This window comes from Phalacrocorax carbo, chromosome 17, assembly GCF_963921805.1.
Source record: "Phalacrocorax carbo chromosome 17, bPhaCar2.1, whole genome shotgun sequence".
Taxonomy (NCBI): domain Eukaryota; kingdom Metazoa; phylum Chordata; class Aves; order Suliformes; family Phalacrocoracidae; genus Phalacrocorax; species Phalacrocorax carbo.
The window spans coordinates 5,716,118-5,743,679 of NC_087529.1; the positions used below are offsets into that span (position 1 = coordinate 5,716,118).

The window sequence follows — 27,562 nt, forward strand, 5'->3', positions numbered from 1 at the left end:
AGTGCAAGGTGAGGTCTGGGCAGGGACAGCCTCAGTCCCAGGCCAGCTGCTGCAGAGGCTGCTCAGGGAAGCAGTTTTGGGTGGTACTTCCCTGGGCAGAAAGGTTTCCTCAGCCAGAGGTTAAATCCAAATCAGGGGAACCTTTCTCCCCATTAACACGTTGGTATGTGTAGCATCCACAGCATCCTCTAGCAACCAGTCGTGATTTCTACCTTCTCATCTTCTGCTACCCAGGCATGGGTAACAGCACACAATGAGCTGTTTGGCAGCTTCATAAATTCACCCCTCTTGGGTAAATACTATCATCTGGTCTTAATCGTTCATTCTATTCATATTACTGACTTTATCCTGCTTGCTCTATCACACACTCTTTGCTGCATGGTAGCAATCTTTTCCATCAGTGTCTTCATTTGGATGCCTTTTTTGCCAGTTTTCTTTTGGCTCAGTCCCTACCTTCCCTCTCCAGGTCCCTCTCTGATGGGGTTGCATCTCAGAGTCTCCTTTCCCCAGGGTTTTCACTTACCTTCTCTGCAGGGCTTTCTGGAGAGCAGCACTGGTATCAGACCACTCACCAAAACAGTGGTTTACACATCGTTTTCACACCCCAAACCCCACGCCTCTTGGTCTGTGTCTGTCTTAAAGCCAGCAGAAATAAAGTCCCAAAAAGTACTGCTCCCCTTGCAGCATCAGCTCAGATGCAGCAGGTTATCTAGTGCCTCTTTCTTCCCTCTCCTTCCCACTGGATTATCCATTCCTCTGCAGGACTAATTCAACCTGATGCTGGATATGGATCAGCTGGGGAAAGCTTAGCCCATTTAGCTTCATGAGCCACTCACAGAGCAAAAGATACTTGGCATAAGTAAAAGAACCCAAGTAATTTCCACGCTGACTGGTGGGAATGCAATATTTAAGAGCAGAATTTGAAAAGGGGTCAGCCTGGCACTCAGGTGTGTTGAAAAGGAGTTGCTGAGCAGGAAGGTGCAAAGGGGATCTCAGAATAAAACCTGCATCATTCCTCTCCAAGGTTTGCTAAAAGAGGGCATCACTTCCCAGTCTGCACAAAAGGGACCAAGCAGCCTTCATGCCTCCTGTCTTCTTCCAGCTTTGTGCTTCTAGTTTTTGTCTGGGGTAGCTAAAAATCACAGAAACAAAGAAACTCTTTGGGAAGGTTTTTATCGGTGTGTCCTGCTCCAGCTATAAAGGTGAGGAACAGGTTGCTGCACTGAAAGCCTTTCCCACAGCAGCCCACACTTACCTTATATAAAAAAAAATGGTTGCCAAAGCAAAACCAGGCACATTTGAAGGTGATTTAAACCAATGCCCTGCACTGCATCTTCAGAAGGGCCACCCTTTCCTACTGATGTGCTCCAAGTCACTCAGCTATGTTGGCTCTTTGCAATCAAAGACCTTCAGAAGCTTTACAGTGACCGCAGCACACCGTCCCACCTCCCCCACATGCTAAAGCAGGCTCAGAACCCAAAATGGATGGGGTTTGGCTTCGTCTGGCGCTCAGCTCCTAATTGGTTTGCTTAACACTCGGCTGCTAAAGTTAGCAGAGGATGAGGAACGAACTGTGCTGCACTAAGGGCCACATCATTAGTGCATCAGTAGGAGGGTGAGGACATGGGCCTTGCCAACCTCCTAGGGCGTCCTGCTGTTTGTGGCTGCTACCTGGGGCTTTGTATGAAATACTTGACTCACCACATTCAGGCAGGTAGAAACCTAGATCAGCATTGCAATGGAGAGCAGGAGGGAGATGTCACTGCCGCCAGCCTGTGTCCTTGCCTCCAGCTGCCTGCCGGACTGACGTCTGCCAAACCACGGCAGATGATGACTGCGGAATTTACAGACCACACGGCAGCAATAAGTCAGAAGAAATGGTATTTAATTATGGTATACATTAAATTAAATGTCATTCTGAATATTGGTCTCTAGTTCATGATGACTTATTCACTGTAGGGCAACTCCTATTAGTCCCAGCAAGGGTTAGGATCCCACTGTGCTAGACATTGTACAAACACAGAGAAAAAGGGCCTTTCTTGCCCCCAAGAAAGCATCCAGTGTCATTCATTTTAGCAGTGGTCATCTGTCCGTGGGCACCTCTACTGCTCTCCACCTCTCTAAATCGCTCTCAGCAGTTGGCACACACTGCAAAGTTTAAGAAAATTGTACACAGCTGGGGAGCATTAGATCCATTTCTGAAGGGGAGCAGGTATGGAGGAGCTTGTGTCTCACAGGAGGGGAGACGATGCCTTTTACAGCTTCCACAGCTTTGGGAGGTAGGACTTGGGCACCTAAACCCCTTCAGTGCTCTGGAGGGCGTGGAGCCCAGCGTTCTCAGTGGGTACCCAGCTGGGATGTGCCCTCACCGCAGAGGTGGGCTCATGCACAAGCTGGAGATCTTGCTGCAAAGCTTTTCCTGCAAGAGCTGCTGCCAGGTGAGACAAGGCAGGCAGCCGGCAGGGACTATGGACCAGCGTGTTCATGTCACAGCCCAGCACCCGTCCATCGAGCTGCAGCTCGGAGGTGACACCACAAGGACGAGAGCACCATGGTTATTGATAAGGGTGGAGCCAACAGGCTCAGCATGAACCTGCTAACGGCAGAAAATAAGCCACCTATACTGGCCATTTACTGGGCAGGAGACAAGACAATAACTGGGTACCCAGTCCCTTCAACGCCCCAAGGAGGGGAGAAAAGGGAGACAGTCTTTGAACTCCACTTGAGGAAGATCCCACCAGAATTTCTTGCAGCCTCATTCACCTCTGTAGCAGCAATTGCTACAGGCTCACCTGAAAACTGCCGATGCCAAACGCTTCCCAGCGGTCTGGATGTGTTGACCGGGCTGCTGAGGCTTCCCCACCCCACAACAGTCCATCTCAGAGTCCCCAAAAGCAGAAGAGTCCCTCGAGATCTCCATAGTGGCAGTTGTCCCTGTACAGATCATCCAGGTCCTGCCAGGGCTCCGCTAACCTCCTCCTGTGCCCTTCCCTCACGGGGGATGTCACCGTGCAAAGGACACACACGTGCCTGTCCTCTCGCAGAGCAGAGACCAGTGCTGCTAGATCGGCGTCCTTGCATAGGCCCAGCTCTTTCCTTGTGAATTAACTCATTTAAATGGAGAAATACAAAACCAAAACCATGCTCAGCTCTGACCTTTACCAAAAAAAAAAAAAAAAAAAAAAGGAGAAAGAGAAGAGGTTTGGGAACAATATATACAGATGGGGGAATTGCACTTGATTACAGTAGTTTACATCCATTGGACAAAATTTACCTCTTTTATATAAATCTCTATGTATAGGAGCAGGGAAGGGTGAGGGTGGAGTGGACTGTACCTATATTTACAGTTTAATTGGCTCAGTTCAACAGCACACGCAATTCCTCCTTCCAAACACCAAGTAACAGACCCAAGTCCCTCTCAGTCCATCAGGTGGAGGAGTATAACTTAAATATTATCCATCTTCCCTTTCTGCCAGTCCCCAGTACAGCTTGTTCCTAGTTCCTCAGGAGAGCCAACAGCCTCTTGGAAGGCAAATACTTAAGAAAAAATTCCCCAAGACAAGTCTTGGAAATACTGCGCGGAGGGAAGGAGAGGCTCAGTGCCGGGTGGGCACCCCGCAAATCCGAGCTTGTCCCCGGCAGGGCACAGAAGGGCGACGGGGAGTCTCGAGCCTCCAGCTCCGTTTTGAGTTGACGGGCTCCTCGCTGCAGCTCTGGGCTTCGCTCTGGCGACTCCCTGGGCTCGGCACGCGGGTCACCGGCGGGATGTTGTGGAAAATAAGATCCCGTTGCTATGTGCAAAAGCAGCGAGGTGTGGAGCATCACCAGGCTTGCAGGGGACACTGGGGAAGGAGAGAGCAGCACAGTGACTGGCAGGCAGGCAGGAGGTGAAGGCAGCACCGCGGGGGGCTCTCAGGCAGTATTGCAAAACATTTGGAGGCATCGTCTCCTGCACCACCCCAGCTCTTTGGTGGTACTGCACAAGCTCTGCTTGGCCCGGAGCCCTCCCCAGCACCCCTGAGGGGGAGGCAGTGGGAAAATACTTTCTGAGCCAGATATTGCCACCCCCTCCCAAAAATAATAGTAATAAAAAAGGGCCTGTTTGTGCCCAGGCTGTTGCACAGATTGTGCCAGGCAGCTCAGCAGCGCTGCCAAGAGCAGCCAGGCATGAGGAGCTTGCGCTTGGGTGGGAATGAGGCTGGGGACCAAGCTCATCGCTGTCCCCCAGCATTGCTGTCGCCTCCAGGGAAGGAGCTAAGCAGCCCCCAGTGTGGCATCAGTCCCACCACAAAGGCCCCTTCTCCATCCCTCAGGGTGGGTCCCCCACCCAGGGTCCCCCAGTCACCGGTGGGGTGGAGGGCCAGGAGCTGCGGGTGACCTTGTGGGCTGGAGCGCACAGCAAACATCGTAACGTGGAGATAAGGAGACGCCAGGAGCCTCCCGTGACATGTCATTAGGGACAGGCCGTGGCTATCAGGTGTTTGCTAACGTAATAAAAATGGTGGCTCAGCCTCAAGCGTTGTCAAAGGAACCGGGAGGTATTTGCCCCTTCCAGGTCTAAACAACATCTGATAAGCGATCCACAGCATTGGGCTGTGAGAGGAGAGCTGGGGGGGACTGGGGACGTCCCTCCAGCCTCCATCCCCACCGGCAGGACCAGGAGCAGCCAGGTGCTCCCACAGAGCGGGTTTGCAGGGTCTGGAGTGGGGTCTGCGGGGTGCAGGAGAGCCACTGGGGAACGACAGAGGTTTTGTTTTGCGTGAGGATGCCTGTCCCCTTGCAAAGAGGGAGCTGGTGAGGTCCAGCAGCGCAGCTCCCTGAGCTTGGGGTTTCACGTGGGTTGTGCAAAAATGTTTAGGCATTTGAGCCATTTACAGGTCCCCTGTGCCACCTCTGTAGCACTTCATTTGCCCTTTGCTAACAAAAGGGGCAACCACTGGAGGGAAAAATCAATGTTCAGGGATACATTTTTGCAGCTTTAACTTGAATGTTGAAGGGTTGGTAGGGAAAGAGGCCCCAGGGGCTGGGAGGCTGCACTGGGGCGGGACACGACCCCTGTGCTCGCTCCAGCTCTGTGGGGGGGGACAGGGGCCAGATCCTGACCCTGGCACTTGCAGGACGAGCCCATACTTGTTTGTCACATATGGGGGAATAACAGGGTGGGTGTGCGCCCCTTTGGCATTTTGCACTGCCTGCAGAAGCAGCCACGAGGGCCCAGCCCCATCTCCCCCTCCTGAGCAGCGAGACCTTCTCCTGATTCAATAAAAGTGCAAAAGTGTGATGGAGGGAGAAAACCGAGGGAGCCCCCACCACCCCGGGCAGCGCTGCGTCAGGGTAGGCTGATCGCAGCGCCCGGCCGGGCAGCGGGGATGACCGGGCGCTATCTCTCTGCCAGGGACATTTCCTGTGTGCCCAAGGCTCCTTTCGGCCAGCCCAGCATCAAAGGCATCCCGTGGCAGGAGAGCACAATTAATCAGGGGGAGTTCGGGCTGAGCGCACACCAGATGGGCTGATAAAGCCGCGCGGAGGAAATGGTGCTCCCGAGGAGCGCGGCCGTGCTTGACCGCCTCCTGGACCGAGATGTGCGGGCACAGATAAATGGTCACCCCGAGCACTACAAAGCACAAGAGTCCGACCCAAGCTGGGGGCGGTGGTGTCCATCACCCCTTCCCAAGCATCCCAAACCCCCCGGGCAGCCCCTTTCCTGACTTCTACCATTTGCAGCCCCAGCCCCTTCCTTTGCCCTCCACCAGGCATCTACAGGGGGGGTCTCACAGCAATCCCACACTGTATTTACTCTGTGGTCATTGCAGACATTTTTTTCCTTTCCCTGTCAAACTTCGGTAAGAAAGTTTATCTGAATGCAAGTTCAAGGCTCTCTCTTATTTATCTAGCAATCAATAAGGGCCACATATTTCCCACAGTCCCCAGAGCTGGCTTTTAGAAAGGGACTATTGTCTGAGTAAGGCCTCGCACACCTGATTTGAACCAGGATAAGTCCTGCCTTACACCTGTGCCGGCACTGGGCAGATGATAAAGGTTTAAGGCCTGGGAGAAGTTGGGGCACATCGGAGCCTGGCTCCTCCACTCAACTCCAACCAGGGTTGATTCGGCATGGACACAAAGGCAACAGAATGAGCTTGGTCCTGACCTTAGCCCAGTTTGAACCCCAGTAGTATGCTCCCACTCCGATTAAGTTGTCCCAGGGATGAGGATGGCCTGGCAGGTACCACCAGGCATTAGACAAGTCCTCACCCAGCACAGCCGGACCGTCACCCAAATCCCCATCATGCTTGCCATATGCAAGCAGGTATTTTGCTTCCTGTGAAGGGGCTGGGCTGGGGTTCTCAGCACCCTGAGGCTTGTCCTCAGCTGCCCATGCGGGTGCAGCACAGGCACCGGGACGGGGTCTCTGCTACACCCTCCTCCAGCCCCATCTCCAGGGGAGGAACAGCCGCACTCCACCTCCCACGCCCACCCCTGTGCACCCTCGGACGTGTCTGCCTGGCCATTACCTGCTTACTGGAAGACATATTGGTCAGCGTGCTGATGCTGCTGGTATCCGTCACCACCATCGCTGAGGGGAAGCGGGAGGTGTGGGAATACTGGGGCGGCTCCTGTTTGTGTGCATACACTGCAGAGACGAGGGAGAAAAGCAGCTGTCACAGAAAAGCCACCCACAGCCCTCGCACCAGGGCAGAGCAGCCAAATGCTGCGGTACAGCAGGTAGCAGGGGTGCTGGGGGTGAACGAGCATCATGGAGACACAAATGCGACAAAACAAGCCACGGAAGGAAACCACCACCTGCCCCCAAGCCACCACTTTCTCAGCTACCGGCTTGTCCAGGGAAATGAGTGGGGACTGAAGGGCTGTGGCTGGACCAGACATCAGTAGCTCTGCAGAGCCCGGGGCTAGAGCAGGGATGGAGCTGGGATGATGGATGAGGCCAAGAGGTGAAGCTAGATCCCTTCGGGACATAGCGGGGAAGCATTTGCTTTGCAGGGATTGCAATAGACCCGGCCACCTCCTTTGGCAAAGCATGTGTTTTAGCAGTAAGAACACAGAAGGAAAAATAAAGTTTGTACAAATCACTGCTGGGGGCTGCATCCCACCTGTCAGGCAGCAGTGGAGCAGTACAGGAGGTGTAGCACAGCGGACGGCAGAGAGGAAGGAGAGGGTGAGGCGGGATGTGGCTACACCGCATCGCCCTGCATCCCACTTGCAACCCCACGCCGGCTGGTACCCGCGGGAGAGAGGCAGCAGCCAGGGGTGCAAGCTTGGGCAGGGGAGAGCAGGAAGAGAGCACAAGCTTATTTTCTATCTGAACTCATTTTCCAGTCTCTTCCCTTCACATCTACTGCCCAGACCCTTACTGTGCGAGTTCTGCAGCTGAGTCACGGTGGCCATAAAAGGCTGCTGCGTCATATGGCTGGGTGACTGCTGCATCAGCGGCTGCTGGTGCGGGCTGTGGAGCTGCTGGGAGAACTGGACTGGCTGTAGAGCTGCCAAGCTGCCGGCAACGCTGTTGATAACAGGTACACTCTGCGCCTGCGAGGTGTTCAGACCTGGGAGGGAGGAGAGAGCAGAAGAATGGGGACATCAGTGCCAGCGTGAGTGGGCAGGGGATCCCCCTCCCCGTTACAGGAGCCAGGGTGACCGTGCGGGGCAGGGAGGCGAGCTTGGGGCACGTGCTTACTCTGTGCGATGGCCATGACTCCTGAGAGCGGCGTCATGATGAGGTTCTGGGACTGCTGTGGGTTGTGGTGGGACAAGCTGTGGATGTTGGTCAGGGTGCTCACCGGCGGCAGCCCGCCCCCCGAAACGGAGATCTGCCAAGGAGCAAGGTAGGACAGCCAACGTCAGAGGCACAGCCAAGGGGGCTGCTCCCAGCCCCCTCCCCTGCCGCCTGCCCGCTTCAGCAGGGAGATTGCAGCGGGGGGATCAGCAAAGCCCCCTCCTGAGAGGCAAGCAGGCTGCAGCCTTGCTGGGGCACCTTCAGTTCAGTGCACACAGCTCCCACCACCCCGGGGCTGCAGACCCCAGCTGGGACGCCTGAACCTCGTGTTAATAAACAGCAAAGCAGCAGCAGTGAAGGACTTCGCTGGCACTGGCTTCCAGCTCCACCGGAGCACAGCACCAGGACATGGCACATCCCAAGCCCTTGCCATTTTGTCCCCCAAGTCCAAGCTCCTGCTGTCAGGGACAGCTGAGGACTCTTAACACCCATTAAGTTCTAACTGTCATGGCTGTAAAGGAAAGTGGGAAAAATAAACTTGGGAAGTAAAAAAAGACAGATAAAAAGGGACTCATGGTGATGACCTTATTCACCACTTTTGCAGATGGGCAGGACACTGGTGAGATAGGCTGGGTGCCCTCAGCCAGAGCCAGTTCCCAGGATTTCAGGTCAGTGTTTAGCAATCAGACACACAAAGGCACTTGGAGTGTGCTGAGAGGACAGGAGCTGGTCCCCAGGACAAACAGGGGGCTAAGTGCCTTATTTCTTTAACTGCTGCACATTCTCCTAATCCCTCTTGTTAGACCTCTTGGACTGAGCAACCTCGAGCCAGATTCAGAGCCATCCTTGCGGCTCTTCGTGTGACGTTTCTGGACACCGGTCCGAGCACCTTGTTTATTTTGCACATGTGAGTTGGAGATGGCCCTGCCGCAACTGAAACAAATCCATCAATAAATTCCAAAGCCTGGGAGTGACTCACATTTCCTGATCCGGTATTTTCCACTTTCAAAGTCTCTTCAAGGCCAGGTTACACCACACTCGGCTGCACAAGTCAAACAGCTCACGGCGAGCACACGCCACTCGCCTGAGGCCTGGGCTCCTTTCATGGGGGGTTTACACCCAAAGCACTGCACCCAAAATCACCTCTGGAGATTGCATGACTGGAAAAGACCCTCCAGACACTGGACCCTCGGGTGACACCCACTCTGGCACTACCATGAGTAGTGCAACTCTGGAGCATGAAAGAACAAACCACCAAGGCTTTCTGCAGCCTCAGTAATGCTCCTCCCTGAAAAAATCAATTGCCTTCAGATGCAGCAACTTCCTTGGCAGCTTTTGGTTACATGTGGGGTATTAAAGGCACATGTTTACTTACTAGAAACCACAGCCTACAGCACATTTTTATTAAATCACTTGCAAGCACTAGCTAGCCCAGCTTAAAGATCAGAGATAAGCTGGCAGAGCTGCACGCTGCTGAGGACCTGAGCGGTCCGTGACAGCGCTGCGCAGTGTCCGTGCAGTGGGGATAACTCAGCAGGGCTTTTGCTGCCACATGCCAGTGCCTACTGCACTTCAACAAGTTGCTTTTCCCAAGTTAATCCTCTGCACTTCCATGCAGCCTTCTCCTGTGCTGCTGGGCTGCTGTGAGCTCTCTGCCCCATCCGAGGGTCCCTGCCTGTGCTCCTGCAAACCCACCCCTCAGGCATGGCCCCTGCAAAAGGAGCTGGCAGAGGGGAGCGGGCAGCCTCTGCCACCGAGCTCCACATCACTTCATCCTCATGAACCCCTGCCCCAGGCACTCGGTGACTCCTGCTGCTGCCTTTATTCCTGACTCATTTTATGACTTCAAGGCTCAGTGTAATAAGGTTCAACACACCCCTGGGGAGAGACGGGTGTGTTCGGGGCAGAAGGAGCGTGCTGAGAGGGCCGGGGTTTTGCTCTGCAATATCCCCCCTGCTTGGTGGGGGACGCTTGGCTTTGCAGGGTCAGTATCTGAGCCCGAGGGGCTGCACAGAGACCCTTGTGAGCCAGAGCCAGAGAGCAGCAGAAGGAAAGGCAAAATCAAAGAGTGCCATAGCTGGGGGAGGGGATGCCAAGCCCCTCTGCAGTCACCCAGCTTTGCGAGGAGACCAACTCAGTGGCCCAGGAGAGCCAACCCTCCGAAAATGGAAGTGAAAACCGGGGAAGAGCGGGCTCGGCCTGCCGCCCAGTGCCATGTTTGACTTTCGCTTTCAGCAGAAAAAAACACCTCCCAGAAGAGCAGCAGCCGCACGCAAACCTCCAGCAGCCTGCTCCAGGGAAGGGCTGTGCTCTCCCGTCCCATCCCGTCCTGCCCTGCCACCCTGCGCCCCCTCCTCGCCCTGCTCCTTCATGCACTCCCTCCAAAGGGCTTTGCGCCAGCCAGGCACCCACAGAAAGGAGCAGCCTGAGGACCTGGGCATTCGAAACCCAGCCCAGACCTGCACCTACAACCACTTTTTGGCAGCGGTTGTGCACCCAGCATGGGGAGGCATCAGGCACCCGGCAGGGATGCCAATGTCCCAACTCTGCTGCCTGCCACCGCTGGCAATTGCAGCTCTGCCCAGTGGAGCCCTGACAGCAGAGCCCCGAGCACATGGGGAAGGGGATGGGGAGCGGCAGGAGCTCTGGGGCTGGAGCTGGCACTAGCAGGTTAGATGGCCTGTGTGATGCCCTGGCACAAGAAGGTCCCTGCCTGCAAGGAAAGCACTTCCCCAGCCAAACTCCAAACTTGGGAGTGCTTAGGGAAAAAATAATGAATGAACATTTTATCAATACCCATGTCATTGGCAGGAGAAAACAAACAGAGATCCACCCAGCGTGCATTCAATCTGCAAGGCATGCAATCAATAAAAACCCGAGCGAGGCTCTGTCAGATTTATGGGCTGCGCTCAGAAAACATGCCGTTGCCCGCCGGGGAGCACGGGGGCCGAGCGCCGCCTTTGAGGCGGGTGGTGGGGACGGTCGCGCGCCCGCGCCGCAGCCCCAGCCCCACAATGCCCCATTGTTCAACGCGGGCCGCGTGTGAAACCCGGGGAAAGCGTGTTTGCTTTGCCCGCTGGGCCCTCTTATCTTATCAGCGCCGCCGCCACAATAGGCCAGGTGTACTCACCATTTTACCGTCGGGCGAGAGCAAACCGTGGCCTGGGTCCAAGCTGACCGGGGAGACCTGCTGCAGGACCGCCTGGCTGGTGGTGACCATGGCACCGCCACCGTGGTGGCTGATGGCCCCGGAGGATGCTGCCTCGCCACTCGCCGCCTGGCTGTACCGGACCCCTGCAAAACACAGCCAGGTGTTGGCATCGCCCACAGGCACCTGGGCAAGGGTGCCCTGGCCATGCCAACCCCCTCTGAAGTTGGCCCTGCAAAGGAGAAACCCCCCCGTCCCTCCTCAGCTCCCTCGGCATGCACAGCACGAGGATGCAAACAGACACGCAAGCTCCTAAATGACACCCTTGAACAATAAACAGGAAGGACAGCACCAGACAACGTGCCCTTTCCTCGAGTGCTACTTCCCAGCTCCTCCCCAACTCCATCTTCTGAAATTTTAGCAAGAAGTTTATGGATGGAGATGCTGAGCGCCCAGTGGGGATGCAGGGCACACGCTGCCTGTGGGCCCCAATGGTGTGGGGGGGAAAGAGCTGCTCCCATGGGAGCCCAACCCTGGCCAACAGCCTGAACATGCATCTGCACCCATCCGCATCCCTTGTGCTTTAATTTGCAGTTTGCACCCATCGTGCAAATTCCTGCGCTGTCCCCATGGCTCTCGGAAAGTGGCCTGAGGGCCCTAAGCTGCGGGGAGCAACTCTGCATCCTCCAGCTCTTTGCAAGACTCACCCGGCTCCTCGCAGCCCTGTCCAGCCCAGTGCTGCCCAGCTCTAAACAGTGATGGCTCTCACTTTTTTCTCAGGCCCTTCTGCATCCAATTTCCCTCTCAACTCCCTCTCGAGAAGTGTATGATTAACAGATTACTGCAGGAAGACAGGGGGACCAGACACATGCAAACCTCCAAATCAGACCGCAGCCCACCACTGACGAGGAGAGAAATCTGGCTTTCGCACAGGTCTTCTATATAAATATATTTAATTTGGCTAAAACACCCTGCACTGATAACCATATGATCAGCCATGTGTCATGGAAAGGCATCTACAGATCACAAATAATTAACTGAGGAAAACCCACAGGAAACAAAAGCGTCTTTTACAAGGCTGCCTTGATGACTACGGTGAAAAACCATTTATTACGGGGAGTCCGGCACCGTGCTCGCGGCCAGGTTCACTGAACTGCTCTGGGATCGAAGCAGTGGACGGACAGACGGCCCACAGCTCTCCTGGGAAAGAAAACCATGGCAGCAAAGCTCACCCTTGCAAGTGAGGCCACCAAGAGCATTGTCCGGTTGTGACCACTGGCCACTGCGCAGGGGTATTGGGGGTGGCTCCCCAAAATGATCAGCAGCTGGAGACGTTCAGCCTGCGGAGGATGCCGGTGGCTGCCCAGCACAGCATGGACACCCCAAGCTACAAAACATGCCCAGGTAAAGGATCTTCCTCCTGGGATTTCGGGATGTCCTTCTGCCAGGTGCCCAAGGGGAAGAGCTGTTGCAGGCTGGCTTGGCGAAGGATGCTCTAAGGGCTCCGCTAAAAATCTCTGAATCAAGGAAATGGAAAGAAATGATAACTGGAGTCCAGGAGCTTTCCATGAGCTCCAAAAGCATCTGCCAAAGCGCAGGCAGCTACCCGCACCCTCCACCAAAACCATGGCAAAGTCACTCTTTAATCACCTCCGAATTTTCCCCATCAGCTGGTTAAACATGTCCCACAGATAGGAATCTCCCCGCAATGTCTGGTTCCTGATCATTTCCCAGCAAGCCCCTTTTATCCCTGATAATAAAAGAATGTCCTCTAGCAGGTGGATATTTGCCGGTCCGAGTGGACGTCCCTGACGTGAACAGGGTAAACATTACTCAACCGGGGCACTGTCACACACATTCTTCCCCGCGGTCCCGGCCTCGTGCAGAGTGTGCTTCAGCCGCTGCCGGTCTGAGATCCTGCAGCGCTGGTTAAACAATAGGAGGGGAGATAAAATAAAGCCCTTTCTTCTGAGCATGATCTTAAAGATAGACGAGGAGCACAGACTCCTATTGGAAAGAAAATCAGAGTTTCTGCTCAATCTTCAATCTCTTTTGGGTTTGGTGAAGCTTTCAGTAAGAAAAAAAAAAAAAAAAACACCAGAAAACATTTTAATCTCCAAAATCATGCTACACCCAACTGAGGATGCTTGTAGCCCATAAGCCAAGACACCTGGAGTTATAAAGTTGTCTTTAAAAACATGTAAGATGTTAAAACCTGATTTTCAAACTTTTCCCTGCAATCCCAAGGACAAGACTTTCATTGTTTGAGAAACAATAACCAATGCTTAGATTTTCAGATAGTCTGGTGACCGAGATTTTGGGTCTCTAGATAAAACCACTGAAGACTCTGAGTCTTGATGAAGATTAACTCTCCTGAGGAGCGCGAGGTCGGGCTCTGGGGATGATGGCAGCGGTGCCACCATCTGGCCCCACCAAGGACCCTGCTCCCACGGAGGGAGGAGCTGTGCTGGTGAGGGGGTCCTGCGTCCCCAAAGCCCGTGGGCACCTGGCTCTGCCCACAAAACGCTTGCTGGGCAGGGTAAAAGCTCTTCAGCCACAGCTACCTTGCAGCCCTTTAGGAAACCACCAACTATCCTGGCTTGGATTTTTCCCATTCCTAGAATGGGACAGATACTATTGTTATTTGTATGCGCTCAGAGTTGGGTTGGATTTGGGCAGATTAGATAATTAATATTGGAAACTAGCACAAGGCATTGCTGCTATTGTCACTGCCATGATAAACAGAGCTCCCCAATGATGGCAGGTACCTTTCTTCCAAGCCCCCCAGCGAACACAGCGAGCCCAGCCTAAAGCATCTACCTGGACAATAGCCACCTTCAGGCTTTTTCCCAGCTTGCCTCCAAGTGCACACTAATCCTCCCCAGCCACCTTGCCAGCCCCCCTTTTCTTGCCTTTGGGGTCTATCTGTTACAGCAGCAGAACCCCATTTTGCAAGGTGCCGGGATGCAGCACGCTGCCGCAGGGCAGGTAACTCGTGCCCAGGCTTCCCCCGCTGCCAGCTCCCTGGCAAACCCTCCTTGGCACGCTCTGCCATGGGAGGGGGTCCCAAGCCCCGTGAGCCAGCCGTCCCCCGGCAGCACAACCACTCACCCCCACCGTGGGACCCGCCATGGGATCCTGCCGGCCCGGGTGAGTGCATGGGGACGGCTCCAGCGGTTTGCACCAGGACGTGAAGGTTTCCCCCCAGAGTGAGCTGGGGGCTCTGTGGTCCAGGGTTTATGAGCAGGAGCCACTGAAGCCCGACATGACTGTTCTCCTGCCACTCTCCTGTGCCTCCGCAGCTGGAAGCAGCCCCCTTTCAAAGAGATTTGTTCCTCCTCAGCCTCTCCCTGCAGCCGTCGGAGAGAGGAGCCTGGACAGGGATCACTGGGAATGGGCCTGGCCACAGACCCTGCCCTCTTTAAGGCTTTTTTTACTGAAGCCACTGCCATAATATAAAAGTCTGTTTATGGGACCCAGCTATTGTGCGGCCCCCGAGCTGCACTGCCCGTGAAATGTTTTACTGCTTTCCCAGGTTTCCAGACAAGCCGCGGGGTCAGGCTCCTGGATCCTTAACCCTGTGTTTCAGCCAACGGGGACGGACAGCAGGACAGCCCTCAGACCCCGTGGCCCCCAGGGCACAGCCAGGCTGGCGGGGGTCCCATGTGCCCACGGCTTCCTGCAGCCAGCCCTGGCACCCCCAGCTTCTCAGGAGTGCCAGACCCATTCCCCCAACCCGGCTTTTGGGGAGTAGAGGGCAATGGGGTGTGATTAGGGCAGCAATCGATAACTTTGCTGTTTTCATGGCAGGCTTGCGCCGTTCTCTAGGTACACACCAGTCTTGTGTCTTTGGCAGGCAAAAGTAATGAAGCAGCGTGGTTCTCCTCTGCTTTAAGTCACATTGATATGATTAAATTGTACTTTTTTTAAAAAAACTCACTGTACTTTCAAATGACGAGCTCCTGCCACCGCACGGCACACCTCAAACTCCTCCAGCAGCAGCGCCCGCCGCTCGCCCCGGCACCAGGCTGCATTTTTGCCCAGAGCTTCACAAACATCCTGCAAATCACCAGTGATGCCCAACCCCAAAATGGACCTGGCCGCACTACGCGCCTGGTGACCAATGACTCAGGCGGCGGCAGGGGTTCTGCCCTGGCTCTGCCCAACCCACAGGGATGCAACCGCTGGTGCGCGCCAGGAGCCCGGCAGCGGGGCAAGAAAGGCACTCTGTAATTTTTGGTGTCACACCGGACTCAGCGATGCTGCACCTATTGACATCATGGAAGCAGCCGGGTTGGTGACAGGACATTTTCACCCCTCAAATGCAGGTCCCCGCAGCACCAAGGGCAGCTCTGATTTTTGGGCTGCCACTCAAATTGTCCCTAAAGTGTTAATCTTGCCAAGTTACAGAGGTGCATAGTTTATATCCATTATAAACCTGTTTATGGGGACTGGACCCTCCCATTTCGCTGCTGTCATAAAGTTCTAATTACCCCCCATAAAACCGGGAAAAGCTCCTAACAGCGCACTGTACCCACAGAGCCCCACAATGCGCCCAACAGTAAAAGATTACAACCGCTGGCACCGGGTCCACAATCAGAACCAGCACATACTCCAAGGAGCAACGTATAGGATCCAGATATAAACCAAAGTACCTCTGGACAGAGGGTTTATCGATGGGCTCTTCTTTAAGAAAAGGTTAAAACACTTAAATTGCCCTTTGGGTTTAGGAAGAATCTCAGGGGTGGTACTGAGTTATTTTTATGTTTGTTATCTACAACTCCAGAGGTATCTAAATATATATATAAAACCCACATTCATATATACACACATACACATATATGTCTGTATACATGATTGCTCTGATATTGCTCTGCTACTCTAATATTTGCAGAGCAGGTACTGATGGATGGATGGATGGATGGATGGATGGATGGATGGATGGATGGATGGATGGATGGAGGCATGCCCCGACCACCTTTCAGTGCAGAACCCGCTGGGATGGGCTGGAAGCGATGCTGCGACCCCCGGCCGTGGGGACAGGGCTTTGCAAGGTCTGACGGGCGCCGGCCATCCCTTTGTATGCAGGGCAGGAGGCGGGGGGCGGCTGGCGAGTGAGGTGGTGCGTCACCTAATCTCATCAATGCGCTGATTGTCTTCAGGGCTCTTGAAGATAAAAATGGCATAAGCCAGAGTCTACGGCGCATGGCACCGAGATAAAGCCCCTAGTGACCTTCAAATCAAACAGGGAACCAAGATCACTGATAATACCCCATAGGAAGGGAAAAGTCCAGAGTCTGAGAGAAGCCTCTGAGATAGATAGGCTTTAAGTATTTACCTCCAAATAGTTAAAAACTATGGCTTGAGGCTTGACAGATGGGTCGCCAAGTAGAGGCCAGGAGGATGTTTGACTTTTACAGCTCTTATCCCGGCCCAGCCATCATTACCCCCTTTCGCAAGACCCCATTGACGTCCTGAGGAGCAGGCGATCCCTCTTTGTCTGCGGGCATGGGAGTGATTTTGCAGCTGCCCCATGCTGCCAGCCCCATCGTTTCCTGCCGGGGGATGTCACGGGGGGACGGGGCCGCAAGGGGGTAGGACACGGGCAGCATCCCAGGGCCGTCATTAAGCTGTTAAGGCATTGAGTGCTCCAGACGTCGCCGCACGCGGTGCAAGGGCAGTTCAAATCCCAGCATGGCCAGCCCTGGATGGGGTCAGCCAGGCAGCGGGGCCAGCCCCGCCAGCACTACCCCTCACCCCACTGAGGCAGCGGGTCCTCAAACAACTCTTGGAAGATGTTTAAGCAGCCATGGACCCAGTGATGTTTTGGCACCTGCAAGCCTGCTGGACCCAGCTTGGTCCAAGTGACCCAAAGCAGTCATGGCTGCACTGCATCCCTGCCCATCACCCCCAAAATAGCCCTAAATCCCCACAGTGGCCCTTGCCGTGCCCATCTCTTCCTCCTCAGCAAGGCAGATGGATACGAGCACTGGCCACCAGCAAATTCCCGTGGCCAAGCCCTCCTGACCCCTCTGGAGGGGCCCTTTGCCGCCACGGCAGCCATCACTCCTGCCCTGCTCAAAAGCCCCTCCAAATGGGCTGTCATCAGCCCTATAGCCGCGGCCGGCTCCTGCTGGCCACTGCTCCGACAGGAAAATAAAGGTTGGGGCTTAACAGCCCTCCAGCCCCAAGATAAATGCCCACGGTTACAGTAATTGCTGTCCCCTAATAGAAGGAAACAAAGGCTCTCGCGGGGTGCCTGCATGCACGCTAGCAGGACCGGGACACATCAAAGGCAGCGGGGTTCGTTCAAAGCCCAGGCTTAATTGTCAATTAAGCATGCACGGGGCGGGGGGACAACGCCATGACAACGTGGGGCTGCATGCTGGTGGGGTATTGTAAAGCCCGCCGACCCGACACTGAAAACAGCTGATTTTGCTGACAATGTGCTTGTAGGGCACCTTGTAAGCAATCAGCCGGTGACAGGAGGGCAAACGTCCTCCCTGTCCCCACCATTGTGCGGGGCATTCCTGGGGCAGGGTCACATTTTGGTCACCGCTGGCCGGCCCTACAGGGAGAGCAGTACCCGGGAGTGGGTCGGATGCTGCCTATCCCTCCACAGCTGGGAGCTGGGTCGGATGCCGGGCGCTCATCTGGGGCTAGTGCGTCCCCCAGGTACCACTTTGGAGGCCATCCTCGCTTGCTAATGCCCAAGGACTGGTGTCCAGCCATGAACTGGCACCATCCCCAGCTCTCAGCCTCCTCTCCCCAGGCACCTTGCCATTCCCACAGGGACTCTCCACCACACGGGTTTCTTTTAATTTCCCTTTGTAACGAGCTGGGTGTGTGTAACAAGGCAGGCAGGGTTACTTCCAAGAGGCGGCTGGTTTTAGCCTCCCTGTATGGGCTGTACTGGTACCAGTGCCATGGCTGAGGGGGGACATGGGGCAGTTGGGGTGCAGCCCCTGCGCTGACGCCCCGGCGCCGATCACCCACTCCTGCCTGCCGGGGGCTGGCGCGTCGGCTGCAGCGGGCAGGTAGGGGGACAATGGGGATTGTTCTCCCAACAATGCCTCTCGCCCCATGCCGCGCCGCCCTGATTAGCCTCCCCAAGCGTGCAGCCCCCTCCCCGGCAGCGTTATCTCCTGCTTAAATCCCCAGGGAGTTTTCAACAGGTCTGCTCTCCCCAGCCCGCTCTTCACTGTCCACAACAGGGCCAGACTGTGGAGTGGAGAGGCGGAGGTTGGGGTGAGCCCTGCACACCCTGAGCAGCTTTCTTCATCCACCTCCCTCTGTTCTGGCATGGGGACGGCGCAGTACCACGCACCTAGCCTGGGCCAGCTCCAGCCCTGCAGCGATGCCAGGACACACTGCCACGTCTTCCTACAGGCTTTGCAGCATCGCCTGTGCACACCCCCCGCCCCCCCCCCCCCAAACCAGTGCTCACCAGTGGGCTACATCCCAAGCTCCAGCATTGATACGTCAGGCACAGAGCAGCCCGCCTCCCCGCCCTGCTGGGCAGAGCTTTCCCCTGCCTGGGGACTCTGGTGAATTAAGCCAACCAAGCAAACGCTGATTTATCCTTGGCAGGATGGAAATCCATCCCCCACCATGTGGTTTGCCCAACCATAACACTGCAGCAACAGAGCTTGCTGCTCTCCGCACCACCACTGCCCCTCAAAGTTGTGGCAGGGACCAGGGTGACCATCTTTCTCTCGAGGCTACCCACCATGGCCCCGAGGGCTTGGCATCCCTTTCCCAGGCAGAAACAGGAGCCATCGCTGCAACTGATCCAACGCCACTGCCCGAGCACCCTCGTCAAGGGCTTACCTGGCATTTTGCTGGGAGGTGAGGCACTGGGCTGGTTGTGGTGGGGGGAACCATGGGACAGCAGCAGGTTCATGCTGTGTGGGGGCTGGCCCGAGCTGTAGGCGTCCATGGCCAGCTTCTGGCGGAAAGCCTCCTCCTTCCGCCGGTTGGCGAACCAGTTGTAGACGCGGACCTCCGTCACCAGGTTGGAGCCGAGCCCGTGAGCCTTGGAGGGAGACACCCCTCGCTGCAGACACTCAGCCCTGTGCGTGCAAGGGGACATGTTGGAACACGGGTGCTGCTGGGGGGGCTTCCACCAGCATTGCTGGGGAGGGGGCCTAGGGAGGACACGTGAATTTGAGGGCATTTAAGCTGTTCCTACAAGCCCACCTGCTCTTTCCAACTGCATCCTTGCCATAAAAGCCATCCCCCCTCCCTCTGATGTCACTGTAATGCTGCGACATCCCCGTACTATCCTTGCCCCGGCATGGAGCTCACTCAGCCCCAGGTGTCACCCAAATGGGGAAAACAAGGCAAAAAGAGGCCAGGCAGCAAAGCAAAGCTGTGCCATGAGCCAGCGGCCGGGGCTGCGAGCCGGGAACCCGGCATCGCGTCTGGTTTTTGGAAAAAAGGCTGCAAGGCTGGCGAGGAAGCTGTGGGCAGCACAGGGCAGCCTTTACCTGTTGCACTCCTCCACCAGAGCCTCGCGCTCCTCCTTGCTGGGGTTCTTTTGGCGGTCGTAGGCTTGGTACAAGATTTGCTGGGAGGCCGGCCCCCACTTGAACCGATTGCGACGCATCTTCTTGCTGGGGGTTTCAGAGCAGGTGTCGTCGAGCTGGGCAGCCCCCTGGTTCTGCTGATTGAACTCTGGAAAGAGAAACAGCAGCTGATCCTGACTGCTTTTGTCTGTCATATTTCCACAACCCTGGACTGTTTGGTTGAACTCTGAAAGAGAAAGGAGCAGACGTGAGCTGGCCTATAGCCGCTGCTCAGAGTCACCATCCCGCGCAGAGGTGGCCCCCCTGTGTCCCCTCCCACAGCACCCCAAGCCCACGGCCCCGGAATGCTTTGGAGCAAACTGGGTGCGCCCTGCCACCCACCCCAGGGAAGGGGCCAGCCTTGCACTCTGGTGGGGGAGTTATTACCATCCCTCCAGGACAGGCGTTTAATGGGGAGGCATGCTCAGAGCATGCATATTCATGGGCTGGGTCTCTGCCAGCGTGCACTTGTTTCGGGAGGATTTTTGCAAGCTAGGAGCCAGGCAGAAAACTGCAAAGCCCCCCAAAAGGGTGCCTCTCTCTGCTCGCCCAGAGCTCCCCTCCGGCTCCCACTCCCGTCCCAGCGCAGCGGGACGCCAGCCCCGTGCCCGGGGCAGGCAGGCACCAGAGGTGACCTTCCCCGGCGGCCTGCCTCAGACCCAGCGCTTGTCACTGCGGCAGTAAAGGGAGATTAATGGGAGGGTTTTATTATTCTCAGTTTTGCAGGGGAATTCTCCCTCTTTTTATAATGGCTTTTCCCCTGTGATGAGGGGGGAAATGCAGGGCAAGGCTGGAGCAGGCTCTGTTTGCTCTAACATCTCAAGGTGTGTTTTCAAAGCAATGGTATTTGGTGCTAAACCCTTTTCTGTACTTCCCATCCACTGGATATTGCATCCTTTAGAAGGAGGGAGGTGAGCCCTTTTAAGGGGGTGCCAGTGCCCGAACCCACACCTCAGCTGAAAACAGGGCTGCTTCGAGCAATATGGGACCAACCTGGGAGCAGGGGCCAGTGGGAAAGGTGCACAAAAGCAATAGTCTGTGTACATGGTCAAAAACATCTGCATTTTAAATAGCACAACTGCCTGACACCATGCTACAGATAGGAGCAACTTACAGTTTTTTCTTTTCTCTCTCTCTAGTTTTTTTGCAAGTAGTTGCAGAAAACGAGCAGTCTCAAGAAACAGAGAGGAAAAGGGGGCAGAGGTGGAAAAGGCATCTAATTCTGTGTAATTATTAATTGCTTTCCCACCTCTAACAAATACAAATATACAGAAACTCAGCTGTGTGGTTGGGCTTGGAGGAACTCGCACAGTGTTACTGTGACCAAGAGGGGCTCTTGCCCAGTTTTCCTGTGCCTTAAATTAATTTTACTTTTAAAAATATTTTAGGGAAGATGCTAGGCAGCCCGGGTCCAGGGGCAAAGCCAGGGATGACCCCAGGGCAGCCGCAGTGGGCACAGGGAGCAGCGGGTGCTGGTGGGTGCTGGCGGGCACTGGCGAGGGCTCGGCCAGGGAGGAGGGCAGGAGGCTGCTCCTCACTCGGCTCCAGACGTGCCGGGTATCCGCAGGCAGGACCGGGATGTAGGGACCCCCTCTCCCCCCTGCCAGCCCTGAAGGGCGAGCGCTGGCGCGGGTACTTACGCCGAAGGATCTCCCGCTGCTTGCGGACGTACCACGTGTAGAGGGCGGCTCTTTTCTGTGTCTTCATGGGGGTGCCCTTGTTGAGGTGCTGGGAGAGGTGCGACTGGTTGAGGCCGGTGACATCCACCACCTCCCGCTGCGGGATGTTGTGCTGCTGCATGTACCCCTTGATCATCTTCGCCGCCCTCCACGGATCCTCGCTGGGCAGGGGGAGGGAAATGAAGGGTTAATCTTTCCTGGCAGGGGAAATGTGCCCAGTATTTGCTTCTTCCCACAACAGAAACCCATTATTATTATTAATATTATGAAACCTGTTGCAGAAGGACACAAGATCCCTTCAGTGTATGTCCTTCACTGACTGCCATCCCAGCCCCCAAAACAGCTCCATCCTGCGCCAGGGAGGTGGGGGCTGGTGGGACAGGGGCTCGCGGGGTGCCACGGCCACCCCAGGGATGCCCACAAGGCTGTTCACCCAGAGAAGGAGAAGTAAAGAGGATCCCAGTGTCCTGATGGGACATGCTGAGGTCTCATTAATGCTGGTAAAGCACCTCCAGATCCTTCAAGGAAAAATTCAGCCCATCCATTAACTGCTGCTAGTTTATGTTCACCACAGTTTCTCCCTTTGAATATATGCATATTCAATGGGATACACAAACACACACATCCGTATGGATACGGGAAGCCCATATGGATATTTCTCTGAAGAAAGAGAAACCTGTAACTTGGAGGTGCTGGGGATGCTTCTCCTGCCCCTGCTCCTGGGTGCGGTACTCACACCGTGCCCCGTGCCTCCGGGGCTGCCGCTGGCTGGCAGGGACCCCAGCACGGCCACCGAACACCACCCGCCGCACTTGCTGCTTTTTCTTCTCCCTTCCATTCCCGCAGAGGTAATTACTTAAAAATCTCAATATTCATTTGAAAGAGACTCTATTTCCACCCTCCCACAACAGCAAAGCGTACACGTGGGCCACACGCAAAAGGCTGGGACGCAGAAGGTCAAACCGGGCACACAAACCCAGGCAAGTCCCCAAATGGAAAACCAAAACCAACCCCCCCCAGTAATTTTAAGCCATTGTTGAATATTTTTAAACGCTTGAATTTGGGTCCTGCAAGATCCAGATGTAAAATTACTCTTTCCTAAATCTGCGTTACCTCGGTGTCCTTGGGGCAGCTGACACCAATCTAGTGAACAAACAAAATTACGGCCAAAAACCAAGATGCTGTCTGCATTCTTTAGCTCTAACGAAAGCACACCGCGAGAGCAGAGGGACAGGCCAACGCTGTATTCAAGACCCCTGGATTTACTCTGCACTACAGGAGGACGCTGGACTAAAAGGACGTGCTTTAATGCTGAAAAATTGGTGTGGAGCCTGAACCTGGTCACAGTCATGCACTCAAATAATGCGATACTCTAATGCTGCGCTTGGAATAACCATCCGACTGCATTCCCAATTCATTACTTATTTTGGATCCTTCAACTTGTCAAGGAATAAAAAAACAACGAGCAAGTAGATTTCTTTCTTACTTTTTGTCCTGGATATGGCGTGAAAACAAAGCTGATTGGATCCAAAGCAAACGTACCTGACCAGGGCCAGCCTGCTGACGGCGGCGGGGGCTTTGTCAGACCCCTGGAAGGAAGGCACAGAGCCTTCCCAGAGACTTTGTCCCTGTGCCCAATCGTATATCCTCCGGGCAGGGAAACCCCACCGTATACATGGTGTCCTCTATATGGCGATGGTTGCACGGCACTGCAGAGCTGCGGAGCTGTATATATGCGCGGGCACGCTGACACACTGACTCCGGTTTTCCCAACAGCCCAGACCCCAGGCTGGGTACGGTACAAACAGAAAAGCCTGCTCCTGTCCCCAAAATGCATGGCACCGTGCGGCCGGGCCGTCGGCTCAGCAGCCCCCGCAGCAAACGCGGGTGCCAACCGCAGGCGGGGGCCCTTCTCTGATGGGCGCTTGCTGCCGCTCGGCACCAGGACCCGGCAGGGACGGCCATGGCACACAGGGTTTTGGGGCTCTCGGGTCTTCGCGCTGCCCCAGGAGAAGGTGAGAGCCAACAAGAAGGACGTAAAGAAAATGTTCTTCCACCGCAGCTCTCCTCCGCGCACCCCTTCCCGGCGAAGCAAGGCAAAGCCCGCCGGCCGCCGTGCCTCTCACCGTGCCCAAGCCGAGGGGCTCGCGCAGACTTCTGTCGCCGGTGGTTCATGTCACCTAACTGATCCTACTAATTCCTGATTAATAATAAGTTAATGGAACAGAGCTCATTATCATTTCTAATAGCAGTTTGGTTCACAACTAAGCCAAGGGCATCGTTTTCCCAGAGTTAAATCGTGAGCCAGTGCAACAGAGCACACTTTTAAAATGTCAAACAAGTGGTTACAGACGTGATTTCTGTATTTAAATAAAATTTGGCAGCATTTTGGCTGGAAAAAACGTGAGAATTAGGAAAAAAGTCCTTGAGTTTCCCTGCATTTTATTATTTTAAGAAAGGCTTCACCTTGATATTTCCAGCGTCTTTCACACTTACACTTTCAAAACAATTATTCAGCACTTCATTTCTAAGCAGTAATTTTTCTTTACAAATCAACTTGACTGTATTCAAAAGGGTTAAACAACCTGAAACCAAACATGAACAAAATGGTTGGACTTGACCCAATATGAAACGTTTGAGTGTTTGTTTGGCCCTTTTTTTTTTTTCTTTTTTGGTTAACCTAAAAAGCCAGAGAGGAAAACCTTTTGATTCAACACAAGCCCATTTTTTTAGGTTCTGTCACTGAAATTAAAAAACCCATTAATTGTCCAATCTTCACCAGGACTTTACATGCAAAAAAAAAAAAAAAAACCCCAACCCAACCCAGGGGTGCTTTGTAATACTGGAAAACCAGTTTATAGCCCTGGCTCCACGGCCCTTCTCCACTGAAATCAGGGAAAGGTGTTTTTTTTCTTGCAGAAAATTAACCCCAGCGAAGCCCGTCCACCAGCACAGACCAAGAAGGAGGCATTTCCCACCCCAGCCTCACAGGCAGGGAGGGGGCAAAGCCCTTCCCTCTCCCCAGGGATTCCCAGACCCTCTCACCCCCTTCGTCAGCCTTGAAAACAGGTAAATACACTCCACATCCTCAGAGAAATATGCCAAGAATTTATACAGATGGATTATAAACCTGGCTCCCTACAGAAATGATCTATCTAATCTGCATCTCCCTGTGCACACAGGGAATCGGCGCAGGGAGGTGTGCTGTGCCCGCCGCTCCCAACACGTTTCGCTGAGGCTTTGGGGCATCTCCGGCCGGGTCCCCAAGGGTGGGTGGCTTTCCCGGGGGCTGCAGGCCCATGGGATCTGGGTGCTCCTGGTATATATTATTTGCCCGAGTGGGTTCTGGGTGAGTCCTGGCGGGTGGGATGGGGCAGCGGGGTAGCCACGGGGTATCTTGCCCCGGAGCCAGGCTTTGGGAGAAACCACCATGCCGGTGCCGGGGCCAGCCTGCCCGCGGTGCGGCACTCTCTCCTCTCCTACCCATGCCAGCTGAAGCCCTTCAGGCGCCATGAATGGGCCCAAGGGAACACGCTGATTGCCGTGGGGCCGTGGCCTGGACGAAATGCATGGGATCATGGTACCACAATAGGCAACTCCTGCCTGCGCCCTCGCTGCGGGTGGGCAGCCAAGCCCGCCCCGCAGTCCCAAAAAGAGCTGCAGGGCTGAGCACCCCCAGGGATGTGGGAACAGCCCAAGACTGAGCTGGCCCTGGGGTCAGGACACCGATGCCGGAGCAGGAGCAGAAGGGGTTTAGACCCCGTGCATGGCTGCAATAAATGGTTCCTGAGTCCCCTACCTGGCTCCCTCTCCAAGTACAAAGGCCTCTCTTAGAGCAAACACGAGCTCTTTGCAAAGGCTCCTCAGGGACATGTGCCTGCTCTTGTTTGCACCAAAGGCAAACTTTGCACAGAAACACCTGTGGGAGCGCAGCCATCCTGGGCAGAGCCTTCTCTGCACCCCCACCACCACCCTGCGCACCCCCGGGGACGGAGGCAGCCAGCAAGAGGGGGAGCAGGAGAGCCCAGAGGTGCAGGGCTCAGTGCTATGCAGGAGGGGTGAGAACACAGCACAAAAGGCCTGCAATGATTTCTCATTGTCAATGCAATCAATGATTGCATTGGGCCTCTTCAGCACCCCATGTGTCCCAGCAGAGCCCCTTGGCAGGCATGGGTGCCGCTGCCCAGCCCTGTCCCCAAAAGGCATCATCTGCCCTGCTGGTACCGGGGCAGGCCTGGAACACACCGCACCTACCATGGCAGCGTCCCTGTCCCCTGCCAGGCTCTGGCACGCTGCTGCCAAAGCACCAAGGCTGTTAGTGGGGCAGGAACTGGGGCTGACCCCCGGCTCTGAGGGCTGGCAGAGGGTACAGTCACGCACAGAGAGGCTGAGTCTGGCAGGCAGGATCAGTGCTGTGCTCAGTGTGCTGCTGGGGCACCGAGACAGGTACAAAAACTGCACCGCCAGATTATGGAGAGCACAGAGGTGTCCCTGCCGCACGCAGGGACAGCCCCGAGGGGCTCCCCACCTGCTTACACCAGCCCCGGGTGCACTGTCAGGGGAGCCACGATCGCCCCAGCGCCCCCGGCTGCGGGAGAAGCGGCAGCGGCTGCTCCCGCCCCGGCCCTGGGGTACGGAGGGGAGCCGGTGCCGCCCACGCCCCGACAGGCGCGGGGCAGGCGCTGCCCGCTGAGCCCGGGGATGCTCCGCCGCGCCCCGACGGCGGCCCCGCTCCCGGCGGCGCGGCACGGACGGGACCGGCTCGGCTCGGCTCCGTCCTGGAGCCGCATCCCCGGGACGGGCAGGAGCCCAGCCCGCCGCCTTTAGGGGTTTCCTCCTTTCCCCTCCTCCCCGGCCGCTTTACAACCTCGGCAATGAATAACCCGCTGCTCCGCTCGCCCTAATCGCGGCCCCGTGTGTATCTTTCTGTTGATGATTTATAGAAATAAATTAATAACACCCCGGGCTCCACGTGCTGCAGTTTATGTTTTATCTCCCGGCGCGGAGGGCGGGCGGAGGGACGGAGCCGGCGGCCGATCCGAGCCTTCACGGCCCCGGCACCCGCGGCTCCGCCGCGACGGACGGGCTGGCAGCACCCGACGGGGCGGGAGGACGGGGCCGGCGGGCTCCGGTGCGCCGTGCCCCGGCCCCTCTCCCGGCCCGCTCCCCTCCGCAGCGGGCTCCCGGCCCGCCCGGCTCCCCGCCACCGCCGGGACCGCGGGCCAGGGCGCACCGGGACCCGCCACCGGGACTAACCCCGGGACACGCAGGGAGCACCGGGACCCGCCACTGGGCAGGGCGCTTGGTGCCGGGGCCGTCGAACCGAGCGCCTGCAGACGGACCCCGGCGCGCTGCGGGGTGCGCCCCGTCCGCCCTCCCGGTCCCGTCCCGGTCCCCGCCGGTACCTGATCATCCTCTCCACCTCGGCCCGCTGCTCCACGGCCTCCTCCGTGTTGAGCGCCTGCAGCTCGCGGAGGATCTGAGGCGTGTCGAAGTCGTCGCCGTCCTCCGAGCCCTCGTCACCGGAGAGCTTGCCCTTGCTGTGCCCGTTGGCCAGTGTGGGGAAGGCGGCCTTGCCGTCGGGCGGCCCGCCGGGGGAGAGCGGCAGGCTCTCCAGCTTGACGCCGAAGCCGGCGGCTGGCACCATGTCCTCCAGGGCACGGATCAACCCTTCCTTGGTGGCTCCGGAGCTGAGCAGGGCGCCCAGGAGCTCCCGTTGCAGGGCGCTCAGCTGGGACACCATCCTCCCGGGCGCCGGCGGCGCGCCCCGCCGCTCGCCCCGCGCCTCCCGCCCTCCCTCCGGCCGCCTGCCGCTCTGCCAAGCCATGATCGCCACCATTAGACATTTATGTTATGCAAATCAGCCCCAGCCCGGCCCTTATCAGCCGCGCTGGGACGGACTTTGCCCGCGGCCGCCGGGAGGCCCCGGAGGAGCGGGAGGCGCGGCGGGGGCAGCGGCCGGGCGGGACGGCGGCCCCGAGAGCTGGAGCCCCGGTTGCTGTCGGGGGGGGGGGGCTCGGTGCGGGGCTGCCGTCCCGCTGCCAGCCGCGCCCCCGGGGACGGGGATGCGCCGGTAACACCCCGCACCGCCCGGACAGCCCTGGGGCGGTGAGAGGCACCCCTCTGCCCGCACCGCCGGGGCCGAGCGACCACCCCGCAGCAGGCTGGGCTCTCTCGGGGACCATGCCCCGTGCTGAGAGGGGGCCAAGCCGAGAAAAGTCCCCTCAGGCCCCGCAGGGGAACTTTCTCCCCCAGCATCACCCACCGCAGAGGGTCCTGCTGCCCAAGCCCCAGCACGGAGCAGATGTAGGCTGTGAGGATCCAGGCCCCAGAAGAGCACCCCAAATCAGGGGTTGTCAAGGGGGGTCTTGGCCACCACTGTGGGGCAGCTTTGGGGCCAGGCTCAGCATGGGCTCACCCCATTTTAGCTGCG

General features: G+C 56.5%; 1 protein-coding gene across 2 annotated transcripts; it reads right to left on the reverse strand.

Moving 5' to 3' along the window:
• Positions 1 to 3,145: 3,145 nt before the first annotated feature.
• On the reverse strand, positions 3,146 to 26,984 carry HNF1B (HNF1 homeobox B). Of its 2 annotated transcripts, none has more exons than XM_064467606.1 (9): positions 26,535 to 26,984; positions 21,091 to 21,290; positions 19,373 to 19,637; positions 18,714 to 18,955; positions 10,866 to 11,029; positions 7,697 to 7,829; positions 7,374 to 7,565; positions 6,516 to 6,634; positions 3,146 to 3,842 (listed from the first exon to the last, which is right to left on the reverse strand). In XM_064467606.1, exons 1-9 carry the CDS (start codon positions 26,966 to 26,968, stop codon positions 3,822 to 3,824), a joined length of 1,770 nt encoding a protein of 589 aa, XP_064323676.1. In that variant the 5' UTR covers positions 26,969 to 26,984; the 3' UTR covers positions 3,146 to 3,821. The 2 variants fall into 2 exon arrangements, with proteins under 2 accessions (XP_064323676.1, XP_064323677.1); XM_064467607.1 differs by having other exon boundaries at positions 19,373 to 19,559; positions 26,535 to 26,983.
• Positions 26,985 to 27,562: the final 578 nt, after the last annotated feature.